General features: G+C 39.2%; 1 protein-coding gene across 3 annotated transcripts in view; it reads right to left on the bottom strand.

Annotated features, from left to right (window-relative positions):
• The window catches only part of LOC117295515 (unconventional myosin-Ie-like), a 58537-nt gene that overhangs the window by 23917 nt on the left and 20951 nt on the right, over positions 1-13669 (bottom strand). For 2 of the 3 annotated variants that reach the window (XM_033778206.1, XM_033778207.1), the window contains exons 4-15: positions 13479-13573; positions 12327-12504; positions 10422-10584; positions 9290-9393; positions 8653-8785; positions 8060-8071; positions 6767-6963; positions 4896-5063; positions 2940-3026; positions 1677-1844; positions 1486-1571; positions 684-765 (exon numbers count right to left, since the gene is read on the bottom strand). In XM_033778206.1, the coding sequence (XP_033634097.1) occupies positions 684-765; positions 1486-1571; positions 1677-1844; positions 2940-3026; positions 4896-5063; positions 6767-6963; positions 8060-8071; positions 8653-8785; positions 9290-9393; positions 10422-10584; positions 12327-12504; positions 13479-13573 (1473 nt within the window). The remainder of the gene's footprint in view (positions 1-683; positions 766-1485; positions 1572-1676; positions 1845-2939; positions 3027-4895; positions 5064-6766; positions 6964-8059; positions 8072-8652; positions 8786-9289; positions 9394-10421; positions 10585-12326; positions 12505-13478; positions 13574-13669) is intronic. The other variant, XM_033778208.1, reaches the window with a different exon arrangement.

Here is a 13669-nt window from a genome sequence, read left to right as displayed (position 1 = left end):
TAGATGGTTTACATAAACATGGATGTAGATTGAAGACACTGGACACTATTGGTATTGTCAAAGACCAGTCTTCTCACTTGCTGTACATGTATCTCAACATTTGCATAAAATAACAAACCTGTGAAAATTTGAACTCAATTGGTCGTCAAAGTTGCGAGATAATAATGAAAGAAAAAAAACACCCTTGTCACAAGAAGTTGTGTGCTTTCAGATGATTGATTTCGACTCAAACTCAAATTCGTGGTAAAATTATTCTTTCTCGAAAACCAAGTTACTTCAGAGGGAGCCGTTTCTCACAATGTTTTATACTATCAACAGCTCCCCATTACTCGTTACCAAGCATGCCATGTGAGGTTTTATGCTAATAACTATTTTCAGTAATTACATGTACCAATGGGAGACTTTCTGGGACGATAGAGGGCAGCAGACTTACCGGGTAAATCCATTGTTCTCAGAATTATGCGCATGTTCAGAACTACGTAAACAATGGAAATTTACCCGGTATGTCTGCTGCCATCTAGCGTTGGAAAGTCTCCTATTGTGTCCACTGCCTTTAATCATTTCCCCCATTCTCTGTGCTAACATGTATGTGATTGCTTACCAATGTGTAATTTTGTATAATATCTTGAGAAGGGTAGTATGAAATAAATATTGACTAGAATTGAATTGAAGGTTCAACTTACTCTAATTTTCGTCGACGCTGTCGTTGGCCTTTTCTTTTCAGATGCTCCTAGTTTCTCTGGAAATAGACATTGAATAAAAGGGCTGGAGAGAGAAAAAAAATCACATCAAGAACAAAATGTCAATGTGAATAACGACTGCAAGAAATGAATTATGCTTTCTTAAAGGTAGTGTACACCTTTGGCTATCACCCTTAAAATAAATGACAACACCAACTTTCGGTTTAGAAGCAAACAGGGTTTGAAAGTATAACGCATTTTAAGAGTTATTTTATTCGTCGGTAATGTGGTTATGTAAAAAGCCACAAGTTTTATGCCTCAAAATTTGAATCTGTAACATTTCTCACATTCCATATTCATTTTAGGGATTATTCTTCCGGCGTGGGCATAATATATTCGCCCCGGATTTTTGGCGAAACCTCAAAAACGCTACTGCCTTTTGAAAAGAAATATTGTATTGTTTGATTGTTCATGTACATGTATATGATAGCTACATTTTTATGGACCCAAACTCTGGAACAAAACTTCCATATCACATCGAGGACACAACATCCTACAACATGTTCAAATCACTTCTGAAAGCCCACTTGTTTCAGGAGGTCTACCATCAATGACTTTTTATTTCTCCAGTGCCTCGGCGCCTTTGAGCAACCTTTGATTTAGGCGCTTAATAAATTGATTTTAAATGATTGATTGATTGATCGATTATACATGATTGAAACCATCCAATGGCTTCCAAAAATCAAAGGTATACTTTGCCTTCAGTTAAAATTTTTTGATAAACAACAAAAGTCGCCAGACTTACTGATCACTAGACTGCATGAGCTCAATGAGGTCGGGGAACAAGACATCCCGATTCCGCTCACAGAAACCGGTTATTGTGTACGTCACCTGAAATGAAAATAACCACACACACGGCAGATTAGTTTTTTTTTGTTTTTTTTGCGGTTTCACCAAAATAAAAAAAATAAAAATAATATGGCCCATTTTATTCACCTTTCCAGCGTAATGGTGTATTATGAAGCCCTGGTTGGAACCTTGAAAGTGCTGATGGGTACCAACCGATCCGTTCAGTTTCTGCAGCAACTTCTCATCGGCGCCCTCGCTCTTTGCGTGCATCGTAGCGCAGATGTCGTCCAGAATACTCATTATACCTGGTGGAGACTGTTCAGGAAAATAACAATTAAACGATATCCTTTTCTTTGTATAAACTTCTTTGTTTTCGGTTTCTTTTCCTCTCCAGCGCCTCGGATTAGTCTTCTAGATAGATGGCGCTATATAAATGCTTATTATTATTATTATTATTATTATTATTATTATTATTATTATTATCTTACTTAGTGTGAAGCTGGTACAGACAGACATGCAACTTTCTAATTGCAAAAAAAAAGAAGAGGAAATGGCTGATTACACTTTGTACAGTGTTTTTTCAGAGGAAATCAGCTGATCAGCTGAAAAGTTGCATGCCTGTACAAAGTACATGTACGTGTAAGTAAGGTTTGTGGTGACACCATGTACATTTTTTTGTAAATCTCTTTTGTGAGATAGTGGTGGCTCTGAGAAGAGCCGGTCAAAAATATTACAAGAAAGGAACTACATGTAACAGATATTTGAGCATGTTACAAGTCATAAAGCTTAGCTCATCGTGCTTGGTGGAGACTACAGGAAAATAGCAAAATTAATCAATATTCAACTCAGACCCGATGATTTCATTGGATACAACGATTTCATTGGACAAAAGCGTGCGGTGATGCAAGCTTTGCCTATCTGTGTTTTGATTGTTCCGAGGTGATGTTTGTCAGCTGCACTTTCGGTCATCTGCATGTAGCGTGAATAATGTCATGAATGTTGGTGTGTGCAGTACATTTACATACATAGGGTATGCATGTAAAGTTGTTTGAAATGTACAGGTGTGTCGGATTTTACTGCGAATCTCCATGTGAAATGAATGCAAGGTCAAAGGTGCAAACTTGGAAAGGGATTGACATAGGCTCAGTACAGGTTTCTGGGGTTTCTGTGAAATGATTAGGGCCCAATTTCAAAGAGCTGCTAAGCACACAAATTTGCTAAGCATGAATTACCAACCAAATTTCCACATGATTTTCAGGATAAGCAAACAACAGCTGAATACCAGTAACAAGCAATATGCAACAAATAGAAGATTGGTTGGTAATCCTTTTTTTATCAAGGAAGAAATTTCATGCTAAGCACGAGCTCTGTGAAACTGGGCCCTGACGTTCAAGCTAGTTTTGTCCTTACCTTCTTCTCCTCTATCAGGTCACATACGATCTTGTTGTTGAAGTAGTCGATCGGGTTCCACTTGATACCCTCGTGCACATACTCCTCCTGTGTGTGGTAATCAAATGGGGGTTATCACACAAGAGGCTAGGTACCAGACACACAAAAGACTGTATGGACAGGGCCTGATTTGATGGCTCTGCTTACCACCGAATTCTGCGCTTACGATCGCAATTCCCCGCTTACGTGCAAGCGCCGAATTTCTGCGCTAGCCTTTGTAAACGAAAATTCCCCTGCTAACCAGTGAAATGCTTGGCGTAAGCACAAAATTCCCTGCTTCTGTAATTCCTGCCTCTTTGCTTATGGTAAGCAGAGCCATGAAGTCGGGCCCTGTTGCTTCTGGTTCACAGAGCTTGTTTACAGGTTTCTCTGGGCTTGCCAGCTACAGTGATTTCTTTCACTTGTATGAGGCATCCTTGATTTCATTACGAGAAACATAAAATATAAATAATTACAGTCCAGGCATTTATAGAGCATTCCCTATACTGGATACTACATGTACATGTATACAGCTTAAAGGCAAAGGACACTATTGGTAACTGTCAAAGACTAGCCTTCACAGTTGGTGTATCTCAACATATGCATAAAATAACAAACCTGTGAAAATTTGACCTCAATCGGTCATCGAACTTGCGAGATAATAATGAAAGAAAAAAACACCCTTGTCACACAAAGTTGTGTGCGTTTAGATGGTTGATTTCGAGACCTCAAGTTTTAAATCTGATGTCTCTAAATCAAATTCCTGGAAAATAACTTCTTTCTCGAAAACTACAGCACTTCAGAGGGAGCCGTTTCTCACAATGTTTTATACCATCAACCTCTCCTCATTACTCATCACCATGAAAGGTTTTATGCTAATAACTATTTTGAGTAATAACCAATAGTGTCCAAGTCCTTTAACACAGGAACAGAAAATGAAATTATTCGGCAGGCCAATTTACAATGTAAGATCATGTAACCACACGTTCAGACAGGAAGCTAATGATTCAAGATGTTATCAATACCCAGTCTGAATTAAAAGGAAGGCTGGAGATCAGTGGCTTCGCAGTTGCTGCACCGCGCATGTTGAACACGCTACCTACAAGTCTTAGAGAAGTGGAGTCATTGGTTGATTCAAATAATAATAATAATAATAATAATAATAATAATAATAATAATAATAATAATAATAATAATAATAATAATAACATGCATTAATATACATGTAGCGCTTAACACAAGGTTTCTAAGCGCTGAACAGGAAGTGCAAGATAACAAAAAATTACAGTTAAAAGTGGGGTGAAATAGCAGAAACTGAATAGACTAGATGGATTTAAATAAGTGTGTTTTTAGAGCGGTTTTAAATGAGTCTAGTGTAGATGAGGCATGGATGTGAACGGGAAGATTGTTCCAAAGAGTGCTTCCAAATGCCTCCTCAAGACATTTCCGTTCTCACAACCATCCTGACTTGCTCTTCTTTTTTTCTCTTTTTTCTCTCAGCGAGTTGTTGGATCGTTTTTGTATTAGTTTTGGTTCATTTGTATCACTTCCTTTAATAGGCGCTGTTCTGAATGTTTTCTACTAGTGCCTTATAATCGCTTGGTATACATGTATTGAATAAATGTTAAATTTGCATCTGGGATACAGATTATTCATTTTGGTTTTGACCCATATACACCGGTGTGTGTTAGCACTGTATACACAGTACTTTCCCTTTACTCGGGAAGTACTGAGTATACAGTGGTAATACACATCGGTGTACATGTGTATGTGGGTGAAAACCAAAATGACTATTATCATTATTATTATGAATGAATAAATACAAATATTTGTTTGTTCTTGAACAATATAGTTTCACACAAAGTTTGGGCCGAAAGCACTGCTCAGTACAGTGCTGGAAAGGAGTAGGGATGTTCAACACAGCTAAAAGGCGTTTACCTGCTCTGCTTTCAAAGTGAGCTCAATGAAGATTTGCTGTAGTTTCTCGTTGACGAAGTTGATGCAGAACTGTTCGAAGCCGTTCTCCTGGAAGATCTCAAAGCCGTAGATGTCCAGGACGCCGATGGTAATCTCCTCTCTGTCCTTCTGCATGGCCTGATTGATAGACTATAGGGTGGAAGGACAAATGGAGGAAGTTTGAGCAATGAAGATGTTGGTTTAAAAGCAGTGGACACTATTGGTAATTATCAAAGACTAGCCTTCACAGTTGGTGTATCTCAACATATGCATAAAATAACAAACCTGTGAAAATTTGTGCTCAATCGGTCATCGAACTTGCGAGATAATAATGAAAAAAAAAACACCCTTGTCACACAAAGTTGTGTGCGTTTAGATGGTTGATTTGGAGACCTCAAGTTCTAAATCTGAGGTCTCGAAATCAAATTCGTGGAAAATTACTTCTTTCTCGAAAACTAAGGCACATCAGAGGGTGCCGTTTCTCACAATGTTTTATACCATCAACCTCTCCCCATTACTCGTCACCAAGAAAGGTTTGATGCTTATAAATATTTTGAGTAACTACCAATAGTGTCCACTGCCTTTAAAGGCGCTGTAAACTACTGGCAAAGACTGAAAATAGACTGAAAATAGACTACAAATTTACCTGGTAACGAGCACTGGAGAGCTGTGATTGTATCACAATGTGAGAAACTGCTCCCTATGAAGTAATGTAGTTTTCGAGAAAGAGGTACATACACTCAAATATTTGAATCTGATTAAAGACTTCATGCCTGAAGCCTTATTTAGGCATGTGAAAGCGCACACATTTTTGCAAGTTGCAGCAAGAGTGTTTTTCTTTCATTTATATTCTCTTGCAACTTAGATGACCAATTGAGGGATAAACCAAGTGAGAATTTCTCCTTTATACTACCCCATGATAAACCCCAGGAGATCATGGCTTACGATCTACAAAACACAAACTCCCTCAGAAAAAAACGCTAAATCATCGATGGGGGAGAGAAGTTTCCAGAGAACAGCACCGAGGCTTTGGAACTCCCTACCTGAAACTGTGAAATGTTCCAACTCACTCGACATATTCAAGAACAGTTTAAAAACTCATCTACATACGTGTAGAGATGCAATTTGTGAAGTTTATTTTACTTATTATGTTATGCTACTTTCATTGCTTGTTGGTTTTTCTTTTGAAGAGCAGCGCCATGAGCGCCATTTGCGGCCGATACCGGAGCTGTAAACATGATAAAAGTGTTTATGTAACTGACATACAGATCCTTGTCATTTGATTGGTGGAACTTACTTCATGTGACATTCACTATTACTCCCATCCGCACCGGCGATCAAAAAGACCTATTCGCCCATGGGGAATAGCATTTCCCATTCAACAATTAGGATCATCCTTGTTCCCAATGTTTTTGAGCAGTACAGCGCCGCCGCGCCGCTGCTAAAACAAAGGAGCACCTGTGCAAAAGGTTGTGATCCGATTGCTATTAAATTTGTGCACTGTTGCTGCTACGCGGCGCTACACATGTATTACTACCAAGGTCGAAATTCCAGTTGAACCTAGTTAAACTGGGTTTAACTGGAACTAGTTGAAACCAGTTGATAAACTAGTTAAACACAGTTAAAACCAGTTGGTTTAATATGGAAAATGGACAGAGACCAACTGGTTTATAATTTCAACCTAGTTGAACACAGTTAAACCTAGTCCAAACCAGTTGGTTAATATGGAAAATGGACGAGTTTGATCACTATCCAGTTGAACCAGTTGACCCCAGTTAACTAGGTTCAACTGGAATTTTGACCTGGGTATTATTGAAAGGAGTACACAATGTTGTAAAGGAATGTCGTCTCACCTCCACTAGATAGTCAAAGACCCTCGTGTGGACAGCTTTGGCCAGGGCGTCTCTGGTATACGCGGCCTGCTCCGTGTTCAGGGTCACCTTGATGGATTCTGACTGTCCACCCCACTTGCTGTCCATCTGACGGCTGATGAGCTTGGAGCGAAGCAACTCCCGGTCGATGCCGAAGAGATGGGCCGGGAAGTCAAGGACTGTATAAAGGAACAAATTACAGAACACAATTATTGACAAATATTAAAATACCCCCTTACAAAACTACAACTCCTCGGTGATCCTAGGAGCATTCTATTTTCCCAAGCTTCGCCTCGAGATTATATTTTGAATACTAGTAAATTTGCAGATACAACCGTTGACCATGAGTAATCTGTCTCGGTAGGAGTGTCTCTGAAAAGAGTTGCTGGTACATGGGGGTCATGACACACAAGTTAATGGGATTCATTGTGAGGCTGTATTCCAAAACAGTCTGGTGCTTTTGCAATAAAGTAAGATAAATGCATGCAATCAAATACAAGAGTGAAACACCACACCACTTATGACCAAAGAAATAAGGCGGCCCAAATGAATTGATGTCACATTGTAACAAGTGTACCAAGTAGGAAAAACGAATAACTAAATTGTTAATTGTGAGTAACAAGAAACCCACATCTACATGTACAGTATAGACCGTATTGAATAATAATAAATAATAATTAACCATTCTTATATAGCGCATAACACATAGAAATCAAACATGTCCCTAAGCGCTCTTGAGAAAAACACAACAGATTACAAAGACAAGATAAATATGACGTCACCATTCAAATATTTGCCCTACAAAAAGTACAAGATGGCATCTGCGAACATGTGCGTGTGTGTGTGCGTGCTTGTGCGGTAGAAATCAAACCGGGAACGCTGCGTGCTGCGTGTCTCTTGGATGTATGCGTGTAGACGCGCATACGGTTTGACCTACAAGATGGCGACTTTCAGAGCAAAAAAAGGGTTGTTCAATACGGTCTATCATACATCAAGTGCAGTATGGAATCTCTATACATGTGAGACAATTGCCAAGTTTAACAGGATGTTACATATCAGATAGGTAACAACTGGACAAATCCCCAATCATTTGACTGATGAAGATCCAAAGTTCAATTGTTTGATGTTTGCCATTAACGGAACATGCACCTAACTGGTCACAAACTACTAGAGTCCAAAGTGCTAAGCATGCAACACTGAAAAGTACGACTCAGGGAAATGCGCGAAAACATTATGGGGAAACAGTTTCATGCATTTTTCATTAAAATCACTTACCTTTCGAGCTATCTAGTAATACATGGAACAAATACAACAATATTTTAACAAATATTTAATTTTATATGTTATTTCATAATTGTTTATTATTTATTTACTTTTGTAAATCCTTTAAGGTCAAAAATTCATCAGTTTATAATGTAATTCACTTTGCAATGACCACTTAATGTCCATTTCCTTTTTTATCCAAGAAAGTAAAACCCAGAGTCCGCTTTGCAGGTCACTGCTTTCGTGCCAAAGACCAGGTCATCCCTGACGTGTTATATTGGAGACTGCCGTGCCCTAATAGAGGACCTCGACCACTCAACTACATCGACGTCATAGGGAGAGATACGTACGGAGGCTGAAATCTTGGACCTTCCAAACATGATGAGGGATAAACACCTCTGGCGTGACGTTGTGCATGGAATCTCGGTTGCGACCGCTAAATGATGATGATGCTGAAAACCCAACTGTCTTTATTAAGGTGGTCGATTAAAATAATTTATATTGTAATGTTGCTAACGATTGTAAAGAAGTCGAGATTCAGCAGTATGCTGCTTTAAAAAAAAAAAAAAAAAAAAAAAAACATATAATAATAATAATAAACTTACAGTCTTCCTCAGCCACGACAGCGTAGTTTCCTTGCTCACTGAATTGAATGTTTCCTATATGAAGAATGGCTGCTACACAGTTCAAGACGCTTAGCTGGTCCTCTTCAGATATACCAATGACTGACATCGCACTCTGTATATTAACAAAAATAGAAACACAAGAGTCAAACTTATGAACTACAGCAGTGCTGTGTTAAATCCAATTAATGTCTTGCATTTCTATCTGCAACTTATATATTTGAGACTTTTGGATATGGGATTTGAGGCATTGCATGGTGAGGTATCAATATTTATTTGGTTTGCGGTAACACCGTGTGTGTATCTACTTGCAGGGAAGCGCTTTGAGACGCCCTTCTGGTGTGAAAAGCGCTATATAACAACTGGTTATTACTATTATTATTAGATTATGTTCTCTTGAAAAATTGTCTTGCTTTATATACATGATATACCATGGAGAACATTTTCGGAATTCTAGAGAATACTTAGTTCTGAAGCTCAAGCTTTAGTGAATCGAATGGACTTCTCGTTATAAACTTCACTACCGTAGAGTGAGCTCTTAATTGGTCTCAACGTTTAAACCAGCCTGCTCTAGTCATCGTCAGGAGACTTTTTGGACTCGATGAAAAACAAAACTTACTAGTGTATCACCAAACTCCTGTGTATCGTTCGTACCATCTACTTTGTAGGTACCACTCTGATTCAGGTAGTAGTAGTAATCAGGATTGGTCAAACCAAAACTCTCTAGAAAAGAAAAGTGGAAGTACACGATTTAGGGGATACCTTTAAAGAAAAATGTTAATGCAACTACGCCTAAAACCGTCTTGGCTTTGGTGCCCCTCGACTTATTCACGGCAAATTGTTCAAGTTTGTAAGAGAGGCACCCTTACTCTCAGGGAGGACTGTCATGACTTGGTTTAAAGGTCAGAGTTGCATACATTGTCAGAGGGGTAATTGCATCTGATGGTCCTTGTCGTGGCTTTGATGCCTCTTGACTTATTCAAAAAGAAGTGACATAGTTTCTTAGAGCATTAAACAGAGGCGCTTTCAATCTCTTTACAGATTGTCAAGACTGTCGTGGTGATAGGGTTTAATGCCAGGGTCAGAGTAATGTGCCAGCGCTCTACCAACTAAGCTACCCACATTTAGCGTTATGTTGGCAGGTTTCCCTATTTTTGCAAATATCTTTGTTCAAGGGTGCCAGTCAAAAGCCATTCAACCTTTAAAGGCAGTGGACACTATTAGTAATTGTCAAAGACTAGCCTTCACAGTTTATGTATCTCAACATGCATAAAATAACAAACCTGTGAAAATTTGAGCTCAATCGGTCATCAAAGTTGCGAGATAATAATGAAAGAAGAAAACACCCTTGTCACATGAAGTTGTGTGCGTTTAGATGGTTGATTTTGAGACCTCAAGTTCTAAACTTGAGGTCTCAAAATCAAATTCGTGGAAAATTACTTCTCTCTCCAAAACTATGGCACTTCAGAGGGAGCTGTTTCTCACAATGTTTTATACCACCAACCTCTCCCCATTACTTGTCACCAAGAAAGGTTTTATGCTAATAATTATTTTGAGTAATTACCAATAGTGTCCACTGCCTTTAACTGCTGTGCAGCCGGGGATCACACCCAAGTTACGATGCGACCTGGGAAGCAGCATCCAGGGGATCACTTTATGGAGATAGTACTTTTTATCACAGATTTCAAATTAAAAACTACAAGGGAAACTGACTGGGATATTCTAGTTTTATAATCTCTTTGTAAACCCACGTTTCATTTCGTCGTCTGCTCCGCACAGCAACTGGTAGAAGATGTGGAAGTTTCGCTCGCTGACCTTCTGCGTGATGACGCGGGACTTCTCCAGGAGGAAGTTTGAGATCTTCCCTCCGTCCGGCTCACCTCCCCGGCTGAACTGTATCTCTACATACTTTCCCTGTTAGTTAGCAATAAGGATCAGAACGTTGAATTTAAAAAAAAAAAAAAAAAAAAAAAAGGGAACTGAGCACAAAATAACTCTGCTTTCCCCAAAATGAGATTACTACCCAAATGTGTGTTTTCAAGTGTATTTAATAAATCCAACCATTTTTATATTAAGGGTACCCAAATAAATTGCTATTCTATTCTAATCTATTCATATACTACATGTATATCACATGTATCATTCGGACTGGTTTCCTGTTCATTTTTGCTAGGCAGGAACGGTTACAAACAGATCACCACACAGTTATAAACAGTCACCAAGCTGGCAACAGCCAATCTCTCTCATTCAAACATTGCTTTAATGTCTATGATTATCAATTTAATAACTCAACAAATTGTAATTCAATAACTAGCTGACAATACACAATTTGGTGATTGTGAAAACTGTAGGGCAAACCGTATGCATGTCTAAACGCATACATGTCAATGAAGCCCGCAGCACACAACATTCCCAGTTCGATTTCTACGGTACATGCACACACACACGCACGCACACACCCACGCACATACGCCATGTTGTAGGGCAGATATTGGAACGGTGACATCATATTCAATACGATCTATTATTAACTTTTCTAAAGAATTCCCCTCTGGGGACTCAGTTTAAAAATAAAAATGTTCCATTGTAAAGAAGTCCCCACAGCCTACCCATGATGTACAAAAGGAAATACACTGCATAAATGTGTGACAAGTTGTGTACTTTCAGTTTTAGAAAGGAAACGGCAAGTCCCTGTAAACAGGTAAACAACATCCTTCTCAATACAGACATTTTCAGTTTCAAATCACAACATGGATCAGATTTGACGAATGTAAATATTCCTGAAATAGGCATGCAGTCCCGGGTTTCTAGTTGCTCTACATGTACAAGTATGACTAATGTATATACAGAACCTCCCAGATGTAACAAAAAAGTTTTGTTAGTTCCGGGCAGGCCCGCACGGCACCGCTCACCGTGTCTACAACACTGGCTGTTTGTGGCTATTTTGTCAACTCAACTCTCCCGCATAACACCTTTAACTACAAGTTTTACTTAGGCTGAACTGGGATTGTCATTGTTTGGTCAGGGCATGTGTTGTTATTTATTCTTTATATCTGTAGTGTTGGGAGCCCCAGCTTTTTTTAAACACCTCTCCTAAGCACACCAACATCAACATGGGAGTGTTTGGCAGTAACCGTGATGTGACCAACCCTTAAGTGAACACTGACGCTAATCCCAAAACGAAACAGCAACTTTTTTTCTAAGGAAGAGAGGTTTGCGGTGACACCATGTAAAATCTCTTTGTGAGTAGTCATGGTAGTGGCGGCTCTGAGTAGAACTGCTGTGTACTGCTCGACGTTTCTGAAAAACCCTCTAGAAGACAATCAGAGCACACTGACCGAAACGTCGAGCAGTACACACTGGCTTTTTCTCAGAGCCCCTACTACTCACATAAAGAGACTTTTGCATGGTGTTGCCACACAAAAAAATCTAGCACATACAAAAACACTATCAGAGAGACAACTACATGTACCTTTGCAAAGCTGAATACTTAAATAGTTTTTTACTTGAACAAGACTGGGAAAAAGGGGCAACAAGAAGATTAAAAACATTAAAAATCTCTCATACCAAAAAAGGGAAAAAGTTATATATCCCATTTGGAGCTTTTGTGTTAGTAAAATCAATTTCTTTTGCATTCTCATAAGTTTTCGACTTACAAATCGGCTAGAGTTGTTGTTACGGACGGTCTTCGCATTGCCGAACGCTTCAAGGAGCGGATTTGATTGGATGATGATATCCTTGACGTGTTGCACCTTGGCTCCTCCCCCAGAAACCTTAGCGATGTAACCCATGATGTACTTGGCAGCTACTGTCTTACCAGCACCACTCTCGCCACTGTTTGAAAGAGACAATGTGTACAATAAATAATAGTAATAACACAGCACTTTTGTTGGTTTGCGGTAACACCATGTGTGTATCTTCTTGCCAGGTAGAGTTTGTTCATACATGTAGATGACTGTCTTTCTATATTCTACTACCGCGGAGTAGATTTATCTACAGTATGTTCAAGAGACTTTCAAGTTCTGAAAAGAACTTTCCTGCTTTTTAACTACTACCTGGGCAAAAAGTATAGAAAATTGGCTGGTGCTACTACTTTAGGTTATAGGAACGTAACTAAGTGCACTACCGTGGAGTCAGTTCTTGATATTGGTCCCAACGTTTTTACTAGCTTGCTCTAGTCATCGTCAGGAGACCAAATATATGGCAATGCCTCAAATCCTATATAATGTATTTTTTAAGACGTACTGAATCTGTAGAGAACCTATCAAAGGCGCCGGTCAAGATGGAATAAGAGGGAAATCTCAAATGGTAGGGAAAGTAATGTGAACAGGTGTGTCTTAAGTTGCTGCTAAAAGATGGAGCTGTTGTGTATTTCCCTGAGGTTTTCAGGAAGTGAACTTCAGAGCCTGGGTGCTATACCATGTGTATACTGAAAAAAAACCTTTGCCCATAGCTGGCTTAAAGATACTTGGGAACATGGGTGAAGATCAGCAATTAAATGTATAGTAAGCATCTTGATCAAGGACACGACCGGGATTTGAATCAATACTCCGATGACTAAAGGCCTGGTCACACAGGCCTCGATAACAAGAACAAAAACGAGAATCTTAAAAATGCACGCCATGGATTGGTTCAATGAGTATGGGCATGTTCTGCGTGGAGCATTTCAACCAATAGAATGCCTTACTCTTTGCGTCGTTATTGTTTTGTTTTTTTGTTATCGCTGCAGTGTGACTTGTCCTTTAACCAACAGAACTTGACTTTGATGCTCTTAACCACTCGGCCATGACACCCTAATGAAATCCTACCTGATAATAACACACTGGTTCTCATACTCAATCAGCATGTTCCTGTACATGTTGTCCGTCAGAGCATAGACGTGAGGCGGGTTCTCGTAGGAGGCCTGGGGGGATGATAAATCAACGAAGACACTTTAATGTTTTTAAGTAGGATTCAACGCCATCGGCCTACAATACGATCAAGCTATTCAAGCTGCCCT

The sequence above is a fragment of the Asterias rubens genome, chromosome 10, assembly GCF_902459465.1.
Source record: "Asterias rubens chromosome 10, eAstRub1.3, whole genome shotgun sequence".
Classification (NCBI taxonomy): Eukaryota; Metazoa; Echinodermata; class Asteroidea; order Forcipulatida; family Asteriidae; genus Asterias; species Asterias rubens.
The sequence above is the reverse complement of the archived record's forward strand: the minus strand, read 5'-3'. Positions and strand labels throughout refer to the sequence as shown.